General features: G+C 27.1%; 1 protein-coding gene across 2 annotated transcripts; it reads right to left on the reverse strand.

The window, feature by feature from the left end:
- Nucleotides 1–6,774: 6,774 nt before the first annotated feature.
- Nucleotides 6,775–16,112, reverse strand: LOC132942611 (UDP-glucosyltransferase 2-like). Of its 2 annotated transcripts, XM_061011167.1 has the most exons (7): nt 15,959–16,112; nt 15,748–15,843; nt 14,982–15,245; nt 12,536–13,093; nt 10,886–11,111; nt 8,851–9,070; nt 6,775–7,033 (listed from the first exon to the last, which is right to left on the reverse strand). In XM_061011167.1, the coding sequence occupies exons 3-7, from the start codon at nt 15,243–15,245 to the stop codon at nt 6,790–6,792; spliced, it is 1,512 nt and encodes a 503-aa protein (XP_060867150.1). In that variant the 5' UTR covers nt 15,748–15,843; nt 15,959–16,112; the 3' UTR covers nt 6,775–6,789. The 2 variants fall into 2 exon arrangements, with proteins under 2 accessions (XP_060867150.1, XP_060867151.1); XM_061011168.1 differs by lacking the exon at nt 15,748–15,843 and having other exon boundaries at nt 15,844–16,091.
- Between the last annotated feature and the right edge of the window lie 4,451 nt (nt 16,113–20,563).

Genomic DNA, 20,563 nt, shown 5'->3' on the forward strand with positions numbered 1-20,563 from the left:
ATGTGGGATAATATTATATGTATTTCTATTCCAATAACATAAACTCATATAACCCTAAAAACATTTTTTACACCACGTTGAAATAAATATATTTTATTTATATTATTCATAAATTAAGATTTTCTATTTGGACAAGCGGGTAATGCATAATTTATTGATAAATTCTTGAATAATAAAATATATACTTAAATTTATGTGGAAATTCGATTACTCTACCATAAAAATAAACATTATTCTACAGGATTCACTCGATATATATAGGTACTATATTCATATATCGGTATCATCAATAATAAATACATATATAATTTCAATATTGTAAAAAAATATAAAGAATTATTTGACATAGAATATCAAACTTTCATCTGTAGAACGAAACTCACATTCATGCTTCAAATACACATTAAGTTTATGTAGGGATTCCCTTGAGAAATGGCAATGAATTACGAAAAATGTTATATTGTCCTTGTACAAGAAACTAAGAGAATTCGCAAGGGAAGCCATTTTTAGGGAGGGATAGAACATTTATTGACTATCCATATTTTTCAAAAGGTGGATAATTTCTCAAGATGCTTTTTGATTTTTCTGATCATTATTTTTTAATTAATTTTTTCCTGTGCAATCATTTTTGCCTTCATTGAAACTTAAGTTATATAAATATTAACTATAATTACGTAAGCTATTAGTTTATACAATAGTTTTGAACATTTATTTTTCGGTAATATGGCAATTAGTTTAAATGCGGAATATGCTAAAAAAAAAAATTGTTTAAGCAATAAATATAGTTTATCATTAGACGTTTGTTGGTCACAATAGTAAATTTTTATTTTCTATAAATTATACAAAAAGGAAATGTAAAATGTTAAAAGTATTATTTTATTCAGCTTAGACAATATAGAGACTTCGGTTCTTTGCTGTTAGCATAATAATATAATATACATATTATATTGCTTCGATGTGTTGTTTCGAACCACTCAAATTATAATAACGCGTTGGATTGAAATGGTTTATTTATTTTTTCAGAAATTTTAAATTTACAATTCATAAAATTATAAATTTAAAATAGGACTTGAATATTTTGGACGATTAATTATCAGTTGGTATATACATTTATAAGTACCTAGTTAATAGAATACAATCGTACCTACCTAATACTTATGGAAGTCTGACTATTTGGTGTGGAAAATGGCAATAGTCATAGTAAAGTTTAAGTGCGATGTTGTAGAACAAGTTACAGTGGGCATGTGTACGAAGAAGTCTAATAGAAAATAATATTATAATATGAACCTACTGAGCACCGAGCGTAAAGGTGCAGTGATACGAAAACACTATTAGTCAACCACGTGAAAACAAACCAATGACTGGATGACCTCGGGAGTCGGGAGTATTTTTTTTTTTCGTTAAACGCATGATTTTGTTTAGAAGTTTATTATTTTTAATGCACAAGAGTATACTGTATACATTATATATATATATATATATACAATTCACGTAACCAAACAAACATTACGTACGATTGTACAGTACGTTGAAGTCGTTTATCCGTAACGCGCACCTATATTATACATATAAGTATATAATATATTATATGTTATACATGTGTTGCTTCGTTTAAAAACAAAACAAGAAAAAACAGACAAAAGCACGCGTGGCTGATTTCTTTTTAATTACAATACAACGTTGATTTTAAAAAATAGGTACCTAAATTTTTTTTTTCAAAACTGGCGTTGTTTTTATCAGAAAAAGGGTGGTCTGAGAATCCACCCTCTGCTGCACCTGCCATTTACGCTAGTGAATACATGTAGGATACATAATGTACATTAATGCATTATAGTAGTATAAAATAACGCTTGTAATATATGTCTCCTCTTTATGCATATAAATACCGTTTTACCCCTATGTCAATATAAAACCGTATCGCTCGCGTGTAAGTCTTTTGGTGCGGGGATTTAAAACGCACATCTCTCAAAGACCGTTCAAGCGCGTTACTAACTTTTAATTGCTCACGGGGTGGGTACCCTTAATTATTATGGCTCTGAATTCTTATGCAGCTTAAAGTTTAACGAATAAAACAAAAAATAAAAAAAAACACTACCATAAACTGAGGCCGTATAAATGCTATAGGGGCGGTATATACATTATACTATTATACCTAGTATACACGTTTCGAAAACCGATAGTTGGGCATGATTTTGCGAAAAACCTTTTAGGTTTTTAATTAATATACGTTTTTATGCATATTATTGTATACGTTTCAACGCTGATCCAGCGAAAATTTGTAATTCACTAGTATGGGATAATGAATTGTATTCAACGCATATATTATAGTTTCATATAATATTATTGGTACCTACGTTTATTCCACAACATTAATATTATATTGCTAACCATTTGTAACAAACCTATATGGAATTGCTTTTTCTATTTATAGTTTTGTATTTCTTTAAAATATTCCAAAAAAACAATTTAAAAGTCAGAACTATTAATACGCTTAACACAAAAATTATTTAGGTGAGATATCACGTATTTTGATGGACTGTACGAAACAAATAAATAATAATATTTAAGATTCTGGTTTAGAATCTTATATGGAGGGGAAAAAAGAACTTCCACTACCTATTTGTTCAAAGTATTTTAATTTTTACACTTAGGTACGCAAAACTATATATTAATTATATTTATTTGAATTAATTAAAGCAGTTTATTAATTTGTGACACTATTTTATCTAGTTTAGACATTGTAAGTTATCGACTATTGTATTTTATGACAACAGTTTAATAATTTGTTAGTTTATCATTACAAAAAACGAAAAATACAATACAAATAAAACATTTAAAATATAGTTAAATGTTGCTCCTTATACATTTTAGTATTTTAATATATACGCTGCTTATAAGTTATAAATATGTCAGAAAGTATTTTTAATAATATTCCTTACTATTTAACAATTTAAAAATAATTGTATAACTTCCATTTAGTAGGTTTTACAATAATTTTTGTGAGTTTGAATACGTCCCATATTAATAATTTACTGTTTATAAGTACTTTTTATAGTTTATTTTATATAATATAGAAAAACAACTCTTAATATTCCCATCAAATGATGTTAATAACATAATATATTATATATAATATAGTATTTAATAATTTATCGTCCAAAAGTGAATTCTATTAAATTATCCAATGTTAAAAAAAAATTGTAAAAAGCTTATGGAAATATATTAGTATCCAAAATATTACGCCCCGCATTATATTGGACACATGTTTGATAATGTGGACCTTAGATACCTTGTATAATATACATTCTATACATAATTGCATAATACATGAACAAATAGGTATATATGATATAGGCAATAGCTGTAAACAGACTTTTGATCTTTCTATAGAATTCATCTGTTCTGCAATTTTTGAATATAGTTACATTACTCTATTGCTTTAATTAAATAGTCATTAACATTAAAAACGCTGAGCTCTCTGTATTTAACCAACGTTTTGATAACAAAATTCATTTTAGAAACTAAAAAAAAAAATGCTTTTTAAACATAATTGGTTATTACTTATTAATATTGATATAATATCCGTATATGATTTTTTTCGATTTCCTTTGAAAGTGCCCAACGTGCACTATTGCTGTAACTGAAAAAAATTGTTTTTATTGATATTTAATTATAACATTACCAGCAGACTTTATAATTTATTTTATAAAGTAGGTATTTTTATAGACTATTATAATTATCAAAATAGTTTTTACATACTGTACAATATCATTGTTGTAAAATAATACGATAATTTGTAATAATAATGATTTATAATAATATAGGTATATTAAACAAATGTAGGACTTAGGTACATAAATATTAATTTTAATAGTGAAATAAATTACTATAGAAGAGTTTAAATGTTATTTTAAATAACAACACTCTGTTAGTTTAAAAAGAACGTTTTTATTGATTTTAATATTTTTCAGAAGTTTTTGTAGAAGGTCAATGGTTTGATTTTAAATTGGTGTTTTAAACTCCATTGGGTTAACAATAGTTACAATGACTTTATATTTTGAGTACACTTTTATTCAAATTAATGTAATTTCTAAACATAAATTTAGGAAGAAATTTAATTTACTTGTACGTGTTATTTTAGGAATTTTTGAAGACGATGCTTTACTAGAACAAGTGGAAATAAACGAAGAGTACACTTTTGGAATTCTGAAAATGTTTTAAACTTAATTGCGTGCAAAATGTTTTATTTTTTTGCCTCTACCAGTTTTTGATATTAGACTTTAAGAAAGTTAAAAAGGACTTAAAAACCATTTATACCTACGTTTTAGTTCATTTTTCTAATTTAATTCCAAGACTACAAAACTCATTTACAGTATATTTAAATTTTTAGTTTCCCTATAAAGATGTAAAATATATTAAGGATCTTAAAATGAATCATAAATATGCTTAAATTACTTTGAATAATAAATTATAGTTATATGAAGTTATAAATTGTCATAGTTCATAGAATTAAGTAGGATTTTGATAATTATTGTCTGATTTGTTTTTTTATCTATTAATCTAGGATCGACATTTACTTAAATAATTAAAATATATGACTAAATGGTTTATATGATTTATAAATTATATTTTAATTTAGTTAACCTTAAGAAAACAGTTATAGGCCACACATTAAAAAGACAAATTTAAGAAAATTAAAGTGGTAAGTATTTTACAATCATTTATTTTAAATTACACGATGTTAACGTCAATTGTTATTAATGTATATTATTACATTATTATATTATTATTTAACAAAATATGTATTTCTTATGAGAATAAATAAATGTATATAATATAATTGCAATTATTATAAAATTTGTGTTCAATAACAAGTAGTAGAGGTACGTACCGATATAATATTATAATAACTACTTTTGATTTTTTTTCCATTATTCGGAAATAAATTAAAATAAAATACTATTTTACATTTTACAATATTTTGAACTAGAGTGCATTAATTGTTTTGTAAAATTTCAAACAATGGTTTAATACTTGTGTAGTTTTTGATATTGACTAAATATATTATTAGCTACAGTTATTTTTGAGTAATAACATTATACTTTAAGCTTATCAATATTGTATAATGATACTTTCATAAATAAAAAAAATATAGAATACTACTTAGTAAACGTATGGTGTAAACGTATAAACTAAAAATAGTCAGCTATTTCCTATTATACTATAAATTATATTATGTATACATATATATTATATACTAATATAGTAATATATACCTACTCTCAATTGTATATTTGTATTCATATTGTCAACGTTTTACAATTAATTTGAAATAAAGGTTTCGATTTCTAGGTCATAAGTCTACATTTCCAATACAAAATATCTTATTTTAATATACTATAAGTAATCTTAATATTAGGGTTTATGACTAAGTAATTACGTTGTGTATATTATATAAAATGAGTTAATAGATTTCATGAATATTACTGCTTAGTGATATAAACATAAATTGATAGCTAATAACCCACATTGTGGATACTAACACAGTATTAACAATAAAACTTTTAAAATTGAATAGAGTAAAAAACTTTTATTGATATTCAATGGATTTTCTCGTTTTTAGAATTATTATTATTATCGTCATTAAACCCGTGTATTGATATTCATGTTATATTGCATTACTAAAATAAACCATAAAAACATCCAGCTAAATCCTTACACTTTATCATACCCATTTGATTCTACCATTTTCTGTTAAATTAAATGTATAGTGTATACGTCATACAACTCCGTTTCAGTCTACGCATACATAGGAATTATAAATTGATTTTCTATTCCAATTTTAACTTTTCAATATCTGTATCTCATACTATATTTTATTAGAGGATATAGATAGAAATCATTAAATTCTAGACCAAAATACTAAACACACACAAAACGCAGGCTTGATGTACAGGTAGGTATAGGTACGCATAATATGTATATTAAATTGGTACACCATTAAAACTAAAAAAATATCGTTATGAGGTGGCTATTATAATAATATTGTAACTGCTCAGTATAAATAAAATAATTATTTGGATGTACTTATAGCAAATATCAATACACTAGTTAGCAATAGCATGTAAAATATAACATAATATTTCGGTCAAGAAACACATTCAGTTAATGGAATATGTAATTAAATTATATATAATTGTTATAATTACGTATAAGTTATACCTATATTCTAGTTATTAAAAAGTAAATAATATACCTAAAGTTTAATCTATGTTAAATCATTACTTGTAGAGTTGTAGATGTGTCCAACTTTTGGGGGTATTATTATTATTTTTTAATTACTGGTCTTTGAAAGACGAGTAAGACGGTTATTGATTTTTCTTCGTCTGTTGTTTGTACTGTTGCTGTGTGAACGAATTCGGGGTAACTACCTACCGCTTCGAGCCAAAAGTTTCAACATCCAGACCGTAATGGAAGGGGTGTAAAATTGGAGAAGATAAAAGAAATACGAATCGGTCAAAGGTTTTATAAATTTTATCTCGGCAACATTTTTGTTTTTTTACCTTAAAAAATTTAGCCGAAAACTGTATAAAAGTTTTTGGAGCTACAAATTCAGTTGATATTTATTTGATGGAAGTTTATAATTAACAATAGTATAAAATATTATATTTCAAATTTCAATTGATAGTGAGATGGGAAAAAAGATATCGACCAACAACATAATAATATGAATTAGAATTTAGAACAGAAACATAAAAACGAGCGACTATCCCATGTTATTGAAGGTATTCATTTTAATATGATTGAAATAACATTATAAAAGAAATACAATAATGATATGATAATAACGAAGCCTATCACAAGAAAGTCAAACGAGAAGTACTGATACCATTTAGTATTTACGGCCTCTGATTTCAAATGGTGTGCGCCGTCGTGTCGCAACACGTACTCTATCCAATAGGCCACTGTGTCTTTAGGATTATGTGGACGGTCGTGGAAACGGTGCGATAAATCCACGGCATTGTCTTTGAACCTAGAATTAAAGACAAGTATAGTTTATATCAAACATTTACTTAAATCCAATATTAAGTTTTTCTGTATAATTTTTGGTGGATATACTTATAAGTTATAATAATCCGTTAATAATTAATGTTCAAAATAATAATTATTTATATTTAATTACAGAAATAACTGAATTATAAATAACTATCTATTTAATTTAATTTATTTTAACACAATATTTTTTTAGTATGTTTTGAATTTTGTCATAGGTCAGAACTTACTGTTCTAATGTTAAATATATTTTTTTAAATTTGTTAAATATTTTGAGATTAAAAATCAAAATAATATCTCTAACACCGAACATAATTCACATGTATGCAATTTTACTGCTATAAATTTCATGCAATTAATACATTTAAATTATACCTACATAACACTTTACATAGGTACTAATAAAAGTTCAATTGTGTGTGAATTAATCGCATTATATGATAGGTAGCAACTTTATAGGTTAAAAGTCAATATATTTTTTTTTTGAAATAACTGAATATACCTACATTACTTAATTCATTGTTATTAATTCATGGTATCCAGCATACAAACAAGTATAAATATTTTAATGTTTTTTAATACGTTTGTAATTTAAATAGTTATAATTTATTTATAATACACAATTTATGTCTCAGTTTAAGTATAGAGTATTTAATTTATAGCTGTTTTATAAAATATTTTATTACAAGATTTTAATTTTTTTTAAAAATGCAGAAAAAGTCATAACTTTACGATGGAGATTGGATAATATTATAATTTAAATATAATCAGATTAGAATTATATTTATTTTAATTTATATACCCAATCGGGTATTTATTCTGTAAGAAAAAGTTAGAAAGTATGGTTTTACATTTAAATAGTTGTTACATATTACTTATTACCTATCCAGAAAATTACAAATTATAATGGTTATGTAAACTCTTAATACAATGACAACTTACTTCCTCAAGTAAAGGATTTCTTATATTTCCTTAAGTTAAAATGTGTTATAATAATATGAATCATATAGCTAAAAATATTTTCTATTCGCGCGAATATGTCAAATTTATTTTTCTCTTAAAAGTTTAAAGTTCAAATAATATTTATTAATAGTTATAACTTATATGCATGTTTGCATACAAATTTATTATTATTGCAAGCAATGTTATGTAAATATTTGATTCTCTATGTATACATTTTGTTTAATTTGATTGAGATTAGGTACCTTCTATTGTAATTTTTGAATATACCAATCTATAAATTAATACGCTCGAGAAAATATTTTCAATCAAGCACGTGAATTAGTTTAATATTTGAGTTTAAATCTTTTCAATTACGAAGAACTGTTATTACACTGAACTTATGGACACGGGTTTTACTGGCTTAGAACCAACCATACGTTTTGCTGCATCGTTGTTTAATTGACAATTTTAAATAATAATAATAAATGAAGCATTGCATTTTTTATATTTTTTATTCCAATTGTTGGATGGTGTAGGTACTGTATATTGATAATATATTAATGTGAGAGTGCCTATGTAATTTATAGTTTGAATAGAAAAAAAATAACCATTGAAACTCTTAGTTCTGAAGTAATAAAGAAGTATTTAAGAACACAATAATAGCCACGGTTCTAATTTTACCGTCTTATTTTTAGATAGTAGTATTTAGTTTGTAGATACAATATATTATATTTTTGCTCAACAATGTCAAATTTTTGATATTTTATTTTATATGTATTTTATGTATCATAGACCATTATATTAATTATGCTGGGATAAGTGTTTACTTATATATAATAACAACGTTTATCTTACCTTTGATCGCTTAGAATTCGTTTAATCTTGCATACAAAGTCTTCTTTCGTAAAATTATTGTAGTCTACAAACAAGCCGGAACCCCAATGTTTGAAAAGTTCCAAATTTCTTGGTTGGTCAAAAAATATCGGAAAGCCTAGAACCGGAATGCCTGCGCTAGTCGCTTCGATAACGCCAGAATTACCACCGTGTGTGATAAAAAGTTTTACATTTGGATGTCCTGAAATAGATATTAACACGACAATATTAAAAAAAAATGAATTTGTACACGTTGTAAAGTACAAAACATAGCAAACGATCGAATCATAACGATCTAAAAAAATAAAAAGGTAGAATTAATTATAATTTATGTAAACATTAGGTATATTATTATATTTAATTTTTAATATATCTATAGGACCTATTATATACCACTGTTGAAACGATTAATATTCAAGTGATCTATTGCATATAGGCTAACATATTTTCCGACATATTTTCAAATACCATCACTTCCCCCTCCATACATATAGATAACATCTAGGTTTGCCTTTGTATGATTTTAAGGTGCATATAATTCACTGAATAGATATAATAAGTTTTTTTTGATTAAAAAAAATACAACAAATATTTATACGTGTATATAATATTATCTATATAAGTAATACTATGGACTAAAATATATATCGGTAATAGGTACTGTCCAGATTTCTAACCCACCATCCAAATTTATTGAAAAATCAATGCGCTTCATACACGAATGAACGCTGATAACCCTTTTCCTCCCCTAGATATTTTAACCATAAGAACATTTACCGGGAAAACATTTCCTATTTATGTGTTATTTATGACTGTAAAAAACTTTTATTTGAAACTTGTTCTTTTATCTCATTAAATTTATGCCGACGTAAAAGCCACCCTACTATTTTTAAATAACAAAAATAAACACACACATATGTGCAAGAATTTCAAAACTTTTAAAACTTTATACATTTTTTTTTTTTAATTCATACAAGAAAATATAAATAAAATGTGTAATCGTTTGTTGTTTTTGTTATCAATGTCTCGCTTGAATGGATAATAAATCATTAAATCAATGCTGTTTTCGTAAAGATTATTAATAAATCCTCAATTATACGGTATATACAACAGTCAACACTCAACAGTGTACAAATATCAACAGGGATACGATCAACTATTTGTTTAAAACAAAAATAGTTAATAATTCATAATTCATAGTATGATATAAATAAAAATTGTATATGATATATATTATATTATAATATATTATAGCTAACCTACTATAGCTCAAAAAAGGAAATATCAATGGCGCCCGCAGGGGGGGGGGCGAAGGGGCCATTGCCCCCCTGGGAATGTTTAACTACATGCACTTTCATATCAAAATCACTATAACTAATATTAGATTATAAGTAATTTTTATCTTGCTCTGGGTGGGATTTTATCTTGTGGGCGCGCTTTAGTAATTTGATTACTGAATTATTCGTTAGGTATATACCAAATAAAATAAATTTAAAATGCAAGTTAAAAATTATTGTAATTTATATGACATTATTAATATATAAGAGAACTTGGAACATTTTTTATGTAAAAGTTTATTTTAAAAAAAAAAAACCTTAGGACAAAAATTCTGAGTACTTACCTACCTACTACTCAGTTCTACATATTTAAACAATTATACATTTGGATAAAAAAAAAGAATTCATAAAGTTTAGAGTTATAAAAATCATACTGTGAATATTTATGTAATTAGAGTAGGTTGTACATTTTGTTTTATACTAACATTTTGAGTATTACTGTTAACATATTATTTTATTTTATTAAATATAATTAGTACATATAGGTATGCTGTTATATAACTACGAGCTGGTTAAAACGATTGATTATTTCATTAATTAATAACTAACATTTATATAATTTTATTAATGCAAGTTTCTGACATTATCTAATTTTAAACAATTATTCAGTTGTATATTATAATTTATAATATATAATAAATTATAATTATTGTTTATCGATCAAATAGAAATATTCTTACTTATAATATCATACTGAGGAAACCATTTTCTTGTAATTACATTTTTAGGAAGATTGATAATTGGTCGATCTGACTCTAACTTCCATAAAACCTTTTGCGATAATTCTCCGAATCCTTCTTTGAGTCCGTGTTGTATGGCAATTGGTAAATCTTCCATCCTGACCACGGACCCCAAACTGAAATATATTACGCCATGTTCAGAGCCGTCGATAAATTCCTGCAGGTCCTGTACAATTGAATTTATGACTGATAACTGTCATTTGTTTTCTGAACGTCACGTGAATGACTCTATTCTTATAAAAATGCAAATATTAATTAAAATAAATCGTTCAAAATACAGCTTTTTCATAGAATGTCCCGACAAAGCCATCACTTTAATTTTTCTATACATAAATTAGGAACATAGCTATTATAAGTACCCTCGTTAGTAATTTTGAGATTTTTTGTGGAGCGATGAGTGTATTGATTTTACAATGATGTGAGTTTTTTTTTTTTTATTTGGGTCTGTCATCATCTTTTGGGGCAGTAAAAATGCTTCGATTTTTTACTTCAGCATCTTTTCTGGCAGTAAAGTAAATCATGTTGGTACTTTTGGAGGTCAAATGTGAAAAATTCTCAGCAGTTTAAAAAGCGTCAAGAATTGCAAAAAAAAAAATTAAGGAAAAACGGAAATTTGGATGCAAAACCAGTATTCTACAAAATTGATTTTGTTTTTTTGGTGTAACTCAAAAACGAATAATTGTAAGTACATGATTTTATCCGTCGAATGTTTGTATTACTCATATTAGCATTTTCTATACATCATACAATTTTTAAAAATATGCTGACTATTTTTGAGTTATTTATAGACTTTTTGAATTCTCAATTTTTTTTAGTTTTTTTCAATAAATGCCGGTAAACTTTTTTGTTGGGTCAATAAACTTGAAAATGTAACACGTCATTGTTCCTCAAAAGTTGTTATAGTAGCAGCTTAAAAATATTGAAGATACATAATATGCAAAATCAGTCAGTATTAGGTCAGTCATGGCTAACTATCGCTAACCATATTAATATTAAAAAACTATAACATTTTTGTGGTGTTCAGTTTCTTTTGTCACCTAAGCCACTATGGTAACTAGTAAACTAATCGTCTTTATACTTTTACAAGTCTTTAATTTTTTACTTATTTACTTTTTTTACGTTTTGTATATTATCATTGATTATAAATACTATTATATATAGTATTTATAAATTATAAATTATAATCAATGATATATATATATATAATATAAATGAAATTTGAATACATATAACATTCATTTATCTTCTATTATTACATAATATTATAATTTATAATATATAATATTATATAATGTTGAAATTAATATTTTTTTAACGGGTTGTCCCCTGGAATAGTGGAACTATTGACTCGATACCCAAATCCTGCTTCTGGAAAAATAAAAGATGAAGCAGGAATACACCAATGGCACCATATTTTCGGCTTTTATCAAAAAAACCTATTCACTACCCGGGCGGAGTCTTGTTACTTAGCATGTAATATAAGCATGTATACCTACCTATATATTGGTCAAAATTATATAGAGGTGTCTCTCCTGATATGTGTTTGGCACTATAAGACCATTTTTTTTTTATTATAATATTCATTCTTACGGTGGGCAACGGTTTGGGTGGTTTTAAGTGTATGCCTCCGATTTCTTTGAAATTGGTCGCCAACGGTTTGGAAAAATCAAAGTTCGAATGCGTGTTGAGGAACACCATTGATACGTTTCGGAGTAATGCCTCAGCGTGCGGCCTGTCGTTACCGAAATATTTACGGCCCATTTCCGTGGCCGCAGTGTCGATGTACTTGAAGTACATAAAAATTGTCACATAGTCGACGACGTTCCAAAACCGTTGGACGAACGTCTCCGGCTTTGGGTACGGCGAGTTCAGGGTAGTGATATACGACGGGTTCGACGGGCTGTCGAACGAATCCTGGTACCAGGTTAGCATCTGACTGGACATGATGGCCACGTGTGGTATACCCAGGTGGCTAGCCAAGTACAAGTCGCACCGGGAGGCAAGCAACTCTGTGATTACGAGATCGTAGTGCTGCGTGTGTAACGCAAGCTGGAGGTCTGGGTGGTCGAATGCTGTGCGGCACATGTGCTGTTGAACGTCGTTTAGAAATTTCAGACATCTCGTAGGGGGCTTGTACACTCCGACCACCTGTAATGAGATTTACTTTAGTATATTATTATTGTCTCTCAAAAAAGAAATATCGGTTAGGTTAGGTTAAAATGTATGTAATATAATTAAGGAATGAACATTTATAGTATTGATAAAAAAATCTAAAAATATATAATCAGTTTTTTTATAGATATTTCAAGTAAAAATTTGGACGAAATTAGGTATTCAAATTTTAAACGAAGAATAATAATTAGTTATTTTGTTGTAATATAAATTATTATTTGTGGATAATTGATACTTTTAAAGTATAATATTATATTGCATACGCACAATGACATTTTCAAATGCAATTTTTTTGGTCAAAGTAATTTAGGCTGACTTTGCCCAGAATATTTTTTTTTTTCGATGATATTATATTATTGAATTCAAATTTAACATATCTACTATAGTGACCCGCTCGACGCCTATACTGTATAGCAACGGTACTCATTTGCCCACGTTTTTTATAGTTATTTTTCTGTAACAAGAACTGGTTCTAATTACATTAATTGTATTATTTGTTAATACGCAATATAATTTATTGTTTAATTATTGTACATTACTACAATTTATACGAATGGCTAATACATATAAACATATTACATATACATACTACAATATACTAGTATGTAATAACTAATAATAATTAGTTAAATGGTTACATTTCAATACAAATATTTTAAATTTTGTTGACTTGTTATGTAGTTAAAATTATCTATCCCATAAGTTATAAACGCATAACCTTTTTAGTAGGACGTTGTACCCATATGTGTTGCTCCGTGCTCCGTCTAACTAACGCAAAATATTGAACATTTTACGTTCAGAATAATTCATTTCACTCTGTTGTTTTTAGTAGAGTTATTCGACCTGATATCAATTTAAAAGATAAGTATACTATTTAGGGCGCCGCGTAGGTTTTAATTTATATTTTAATTTTAAAACAAGCTATATAAGTAGGTATTTTAAATTAAAATATAAAAATTACCTTATGTAAGGCCATAAATAATATTCTGACCTTTAAGTTTTATAATGAGTAAATTCGCTATTATATTAAAATATGTATGTATTATTGTTATGTACATTTGGTATGTTAAGCGTTATAGTTAGACAGAGACAGCACACGTGTATTATACGACGTCCTCATACAACATATTAATGTAAACAAATCATAATAATATAGTATATTATTGTATAATACGCAATTAAAAACTGTAGTAGGCATTTAAGTTTTAAAATTCATTGCTTTCTCTTTTAAGTTCTAAAGCTTTTTGACACATAAACATAAACTTTTTCATATAAATTAATAAATTATTATAATATTATCATACAAAAAAAAAACTAGTAATCTAAAAAATTACATAAGTCATAGGTACTGTGACTTATTGAACCCATTTACACAATATTTAATAATTGAATAGTATATAATAATATGCTATAGTGTATAATGTATAAACATATGATACTATGATTAGTTAATTAGTTTAGTTTTCTTTTTTTATGTGCTTAACTTGGAACATTATACTTATTTCATACCGGCATAATCTTAATCTATCAGAATCAGATACAATAATAGTCATCTATATCCCAGTTTCGTGTAGGTTAGGTTCCTGTAGGTTCCTGTAGTATCTTAATATTATTCTTCTCTGGAGCTCATTCATTGATAAATATATATTTTAAAAGTACTTAAATTATTGGTTAAGCATTTAGCTTTTATAATAATTGTTATTAATTTGACGTTTAAAAATATCTGTCAATGTTATTTTTACGGTAAACTACCCGGGCCTCCCACTAAATACGGGTTTGCGTATACAATGTATCTACATAATGGTAGGTATATTAATACTTATAGCGTAAATAACGTTTCCAAATCGTTTGAGGATATTTTTACCGTTTCCCAAGGCGATGCTATTGCAAACGGCACTAGTTTAGATACGTCGATTTGTGTGTAATTCTCGTGCGGTATCTTCCTCGGAAATGGCGACACTACTGTAATCGTGTGGCCCCGATTTAATAGTACTTCCAGAACGGAGCTCATAACATTCCAATGACTGGCTGCTGCTATCGGCGTGATGGCTAATATTTTTGCAGCACTTATCGTGTCCGTAGTCGCCAGTGCTAGCAATAATATGCAAAGAAAACATCTCGTATCCATCTAAAACCGGGTTTATACAAATTGAAATATAGTTTATAAATTCAAAACGATATATTCCGTAATGATTTTCAATAAAAGGTAAAAACACATACTATTATCATGTTATAATTCAACTGGCGTTAATACATTTTTTTTTTACATCTGTGAATGGATGTTTTAAATAATATTAATTAATGGTTGTAATAATTATTTGGGTTTTTATAGGGATAGACCATATTATTATTATTTTTAATTTTCTTATAATGTCCGGTAAACTGTCAGTTAACGCTAACCGACTGATAACAGATTTTATTACCGGCAAAATTCGGCTGGTTAAGTACCGGTTAACTTAAACTTGATATTGTAAGAACGGCCCTTTAGTCGTTTAAAAATGTTATAATATTACCGATAATGTTTGATTCCGAGAAAATTGACGTTAGCCTAATATGTATGTTGTTGTTTTATTTTGTACGAATTAGTTATGCGGCTGTTTAGAATTGTGTGTACTATAGCTAAAACTGACCTTCGTGTATTAGTAGACTGATGTGGAGTAGGACAGATCACTCATTAAATATTAATTCATCTTTCGAATGCTTCCGATTCACCTGTGCTAATTTACCTGTAATAATATTGTACTTTAACTTTGGACATAATGCGTGCATGAGTCAATCACGGACGTATTGCACTGAATGTCCGGACACAAAACTAAATAGTAAAGATAAAGAACGACTTACACCGGTTGCGGTAGACCCCCGCCACTAGAAACACCTCACAGGTCTGCAAATAAATTGATCATGATGCTCGCCACGCTGCTGTGTAAAAACAAAATAGTTGGGACGGAACCAATTCGGATGGACACTGCAGCTGGTATGCCGCAAATACGCATTTGTAAATTGTAGGAACAAAATGGAATAAAAAAATTGGTCTAATTAATATGTTTATTCTACTATCTACTTTATGGCTTATACATAAATATAAATTGCAATAACGTCATAATTAACCAAGCAAAAACCCGTTTCTATAGAATATAGATATTATTTATGAATTATTTTAAATTTTTATCTTAATTTCATGATTTTGGTTTCTTGGCGTGATTCTCCGAATAATTCAACACTAATATGTTTTAAAAGAATGGTAAAATGAATACTTGGCGGCGAAATATGATAATACCATTTGTTATTATCTACAATTCAAGACTATAAAATATAAATATATCACTCAAACTATACAATATATTAGAACTATTATTACAATAGGCCATTGATTACACAATTTACCTACACTTGTTTCGTAATATGTACCTCTTTAATGGTACCTATATTGTATAATATAACTATAAATACACTATCGTTTTTAAATTTTAATATAATTATTAATTTACCATCTTAAATATGTATAGTAAATTGAATATAGAAATGTAGGTAAATCACAAAAAAAATAATAACATAGATATTACAGATTACGAATTACAAAATTATAAATGAAAATATCATAAAATATTAAAATGTAAACTATTAGGTAAGTAATAATTAGGAATTATGAAATATATATATCTCACTATAAAAATAAATTCAATCCATGAGTTATTAAAAAATAATAATTTTGAGATAAATCACAGAGGGCAAAGCAAAATAAATGAGCAACGACAGAATATAGGCATTGATTAAATATACTAATCAATGGTATAGCCGGTATAGGTAAACTTTTTGTTGTGATTAGGCAATTAAAAAAAACCACCAAGAAGAAATTATAAAATTTAAACTTCCACTAAATTTTAAAGAATTGTATAAGTATTTTATTTATTATTAGTACTACTACAATAATACCTATAAAATAATTTTATTTTAAAAACTAATTCAATACTATATTAGCTTAGTACTAAAGGCACAAGTGCACTTCAGGTCTTGATGACTTTTTTTTTAGTTTTTTATGTTTTTCTTTTCACTAGGTAATGGAGAACTCTTATAATTTTAAATATCCATTGATTGGAAAGTTTGTCTAGAATCTAGACTCTAGACTCTAGATGGTTCAATGTTCTCATTAGATTACCTTAGCGTAGAAAAACCTATGAACAAATTGATATTATGGTCGAATTGCACTTATTTTAGAAGAACTGCACTTGGGCTCAAAAAAGGTATTCTAACAAAAATATCTTGCATTTGAAGGGATTAAACGTTTGGAAAACACTCATTTCTCTTCCTAATTACAGGCTTAGGACTGACAATAATTTTTATCATTGGCATAGTTAAAAATTATTGTTTTATAAATACCTTTGTCCATTATGTTAATATAATATTATATATACATATTATATTAAATCATCAAATATTATTATTGTCATTATTATAACTTTTTTACTAATTTTGATAATTTTTGTAATAATAATATATATATAATTTTTTTATTCTTATTTTAAATCGTCAGTTTTATTATTATTATTTTTTCATTTTTATAATTTTTTTTAGTAATTCTTTTTTTAAATCGTTAAATATTTTTATAATAATAAACGTGAACATCCATAGTGACCTTAAATTTTAACTCCTTATTTTGAACGCGTGAAGTTTGACCACTACCTGCCTTTTACTCGAGTGAAGTTTGACCATTACCTTTTTTGAACCCAAGTGCAAATTATTTGACAATTTCTTTTTAGGTAATAAGTGTAATTTGACTATCCCGGATAATATAAATAATTTAATTAACATAAATATAGGTAGGTAGGTTATACCCGTCGTATATTAGATTTTGGCTATTGTGCCAATACTATATAATAATTAAAAATAAACTATATAGCTAGTAATAAACTAACAAATAATAAGTAACTTTTTTCTGTAACCAATAGCAAGAAGAAATATTCGAATATGCGGTTAAGATTTAAATATTATTAATAGCAGGTATACGCACGCTTAATTAACTGTTTCAATCAAATATCTAAACTTTTATGGAATCGTTCAAATCAGTCGAGTATTTTTTGATTTTTCAGTCACTGCCTTTTGTATATAATTGCTGTTACCGTGGTTCCTAATCCAATACTCTTATAATTCGTCCGGGATCTTAAATAATATGTGTACAAAATTTGGGGCAGTGGTCGTTTGAGCGATTGTAATAGTTCTGTCCAAACAATTGTTAGCGATTATCAGTTATACCGTTTGGACGAGATAAATTTATTTTTACATGTAATGCATACATGAGCGATGTCGATGTGTAAATAGTTTGATAATGCACATGTGGTTTTATTTTATTAATTTTTGACTTAACATAAATGCAGTACCTATTACCTACAATTTGTTCATGCAAATGTCTTTTTATAGATAGAAAAAGCGTAGAAACGCCTGACAACCTCTTCGAAACCCTCAGCCCAATCGAATCCAACACCAATTAAATCATTACATTTCTAAAACTTATTGATATGTACAACTTAATGTAAGGAAACTATTGTATAATTTATGTGTAACTAATTTTGTTTTTTTCATTTTTATTTTTTATTTTACTCCGTAATTTCTAAAACGAGAGTGAATTCACCTCTAATAAAATTTAAAGGTAATATTATTATTTAGGACAAGAAGCAGGTTATGACTATTTTTAAACTTTAGGTTTTTTGTACATTTTAAAATAATCATAACTTCCTTAAAAATAATAATATCAATACAATTTTCCGATATGTTCTAGATAATATTCTTACCTTTAAATTTTATAAAAAGTAAATTCACTCTAGTTTTAGGAATTACAGAGTAAAATGTGTCATTGTGAACGTAAAATTTGCCATTATATTTGTAAGACGGAGATAATAAATGCCAGTGTGCCTTACTCTTAATGTAATTTGATATTATAATATACTACATTGTTATCTTTTAATATCTAACTAGGTAATAAGTTATTACCTATATAATTTAAACACGCGTCCACTATAGTAATAACTGTCGACAGTGTCCGCAACTCTCAGACGTAGTACAAGCATAGGAACGAAAGGTGGGGGTTTGGACCCCCGACTTAGTAGCCTAAATATCTATTGGATAGGTAATTAATAACCGTCAAAGTTTTCTTCAATGAGTCGTTAAATTGGCTAAGAACGAGTATGCTGCAAGACTGTTTCTGAAATTTGGCAAATGCTTAGATTTGTTATACTATTTTTATCGTTTCAGATTTTTTTCAAACTATTTTCAATTTTTGAGATGAATTTGTACTTATAAAGTTATAAATCTGCATAACTAAAAATATAGTCCAAAGTGTATTAGAAAATTCTAATAATCAGAATTACAATAAATAAATTATTAAAAAAAAACAGGGGTGCGCTTGCTTGGTGAATCATACAGGATAAATATTATATATAAAATATTGATGTAAATTTATAATTATTACAAGCCATGTAGTCCTAGTGACCTAGTTGTGACTAGGTCTTCAAGTTTTCATTGGCCATTTGGAATTATTTACTAAATTCTTATATATATCTAGGTATATTATGAACTTCAATAATTTGTCATTCATGCGTAACACTAGATGAATCTAATGTCTCGTACATAGAGTGGCGTGGCAAACTTGACATTTTTCAGAGGCTTGTTTAATATATTCCACCCATACACACCCAGCCAATACCAGATAAAGGTGTTTTCAATCATTTTTTCAAGTTAATACTAAACTGTGACCCACCCACTCATCCACAACTCATATACAAACTCAGAGGAGTCTATTCGATATTCCACGCCATGCCCCGCCATTGCAGCCCCAATCGTCGTTAAGCAGCCAATGGACCACAACAATGACCAAAACAGTACACGCCGATCCTGCACAGGTACAGGACACCCTGTCATCGGACCGCTTCCGCTTTACAAAAGGTAAACAGCTCCCGTTTTTGACAACACAAATTTCTCCACTTCATGCAGACTTAAGACTGTCTCAAAAGGTTAAAAATGTGTTGGTGTTTTTTTAAAATTTTATATTGTAAGTAAATTATAAAAATTAACGTCAACAAAATATAAAAATGTAAAAATAAAAAAATCATACATCAGCATTATAGGCATATTTCTGAGGCACTATTTTACTAATTTTTATAATCTCTTCTGGATATTTAATTAGAAGAAAATTTGTTGATGATGGCTCCAATGAACTCTTGTATTTATTATTTTTTTTTTTTTGATTTGGTGCTATAGTGGTATTGACATGGTTGCGAACTTTTATTTGCGTCTCAAATTATACTTGGATCAGTATGTAAATAACCTTAAAAATATTTGTCAAATATCTGAGCCGTATTTACCTGTTCGTAAAACCTTTTTCGTTGAGAATAAGCAAACAATGGTTGGGAGCCGTTTAGGATGCACTGGTTTCACATTGGCTGGGTGTCGAGT

Source organism: Metopolophium dirhodum, chromosome 4, assembly GCF_019925205.1.
Source record: "Metopolophium dirhodum isolate CAU chromosome 4, ASM1992520v1, whole genome shotgun sequence".
In the NCBI taxonomy this organism is placed as follows: Eukaryota; Metazoa; Arthropoda; class Insecta; order Hemiptera; family Aphididae; genus Metopolophium; species Metopolophium dirhodum.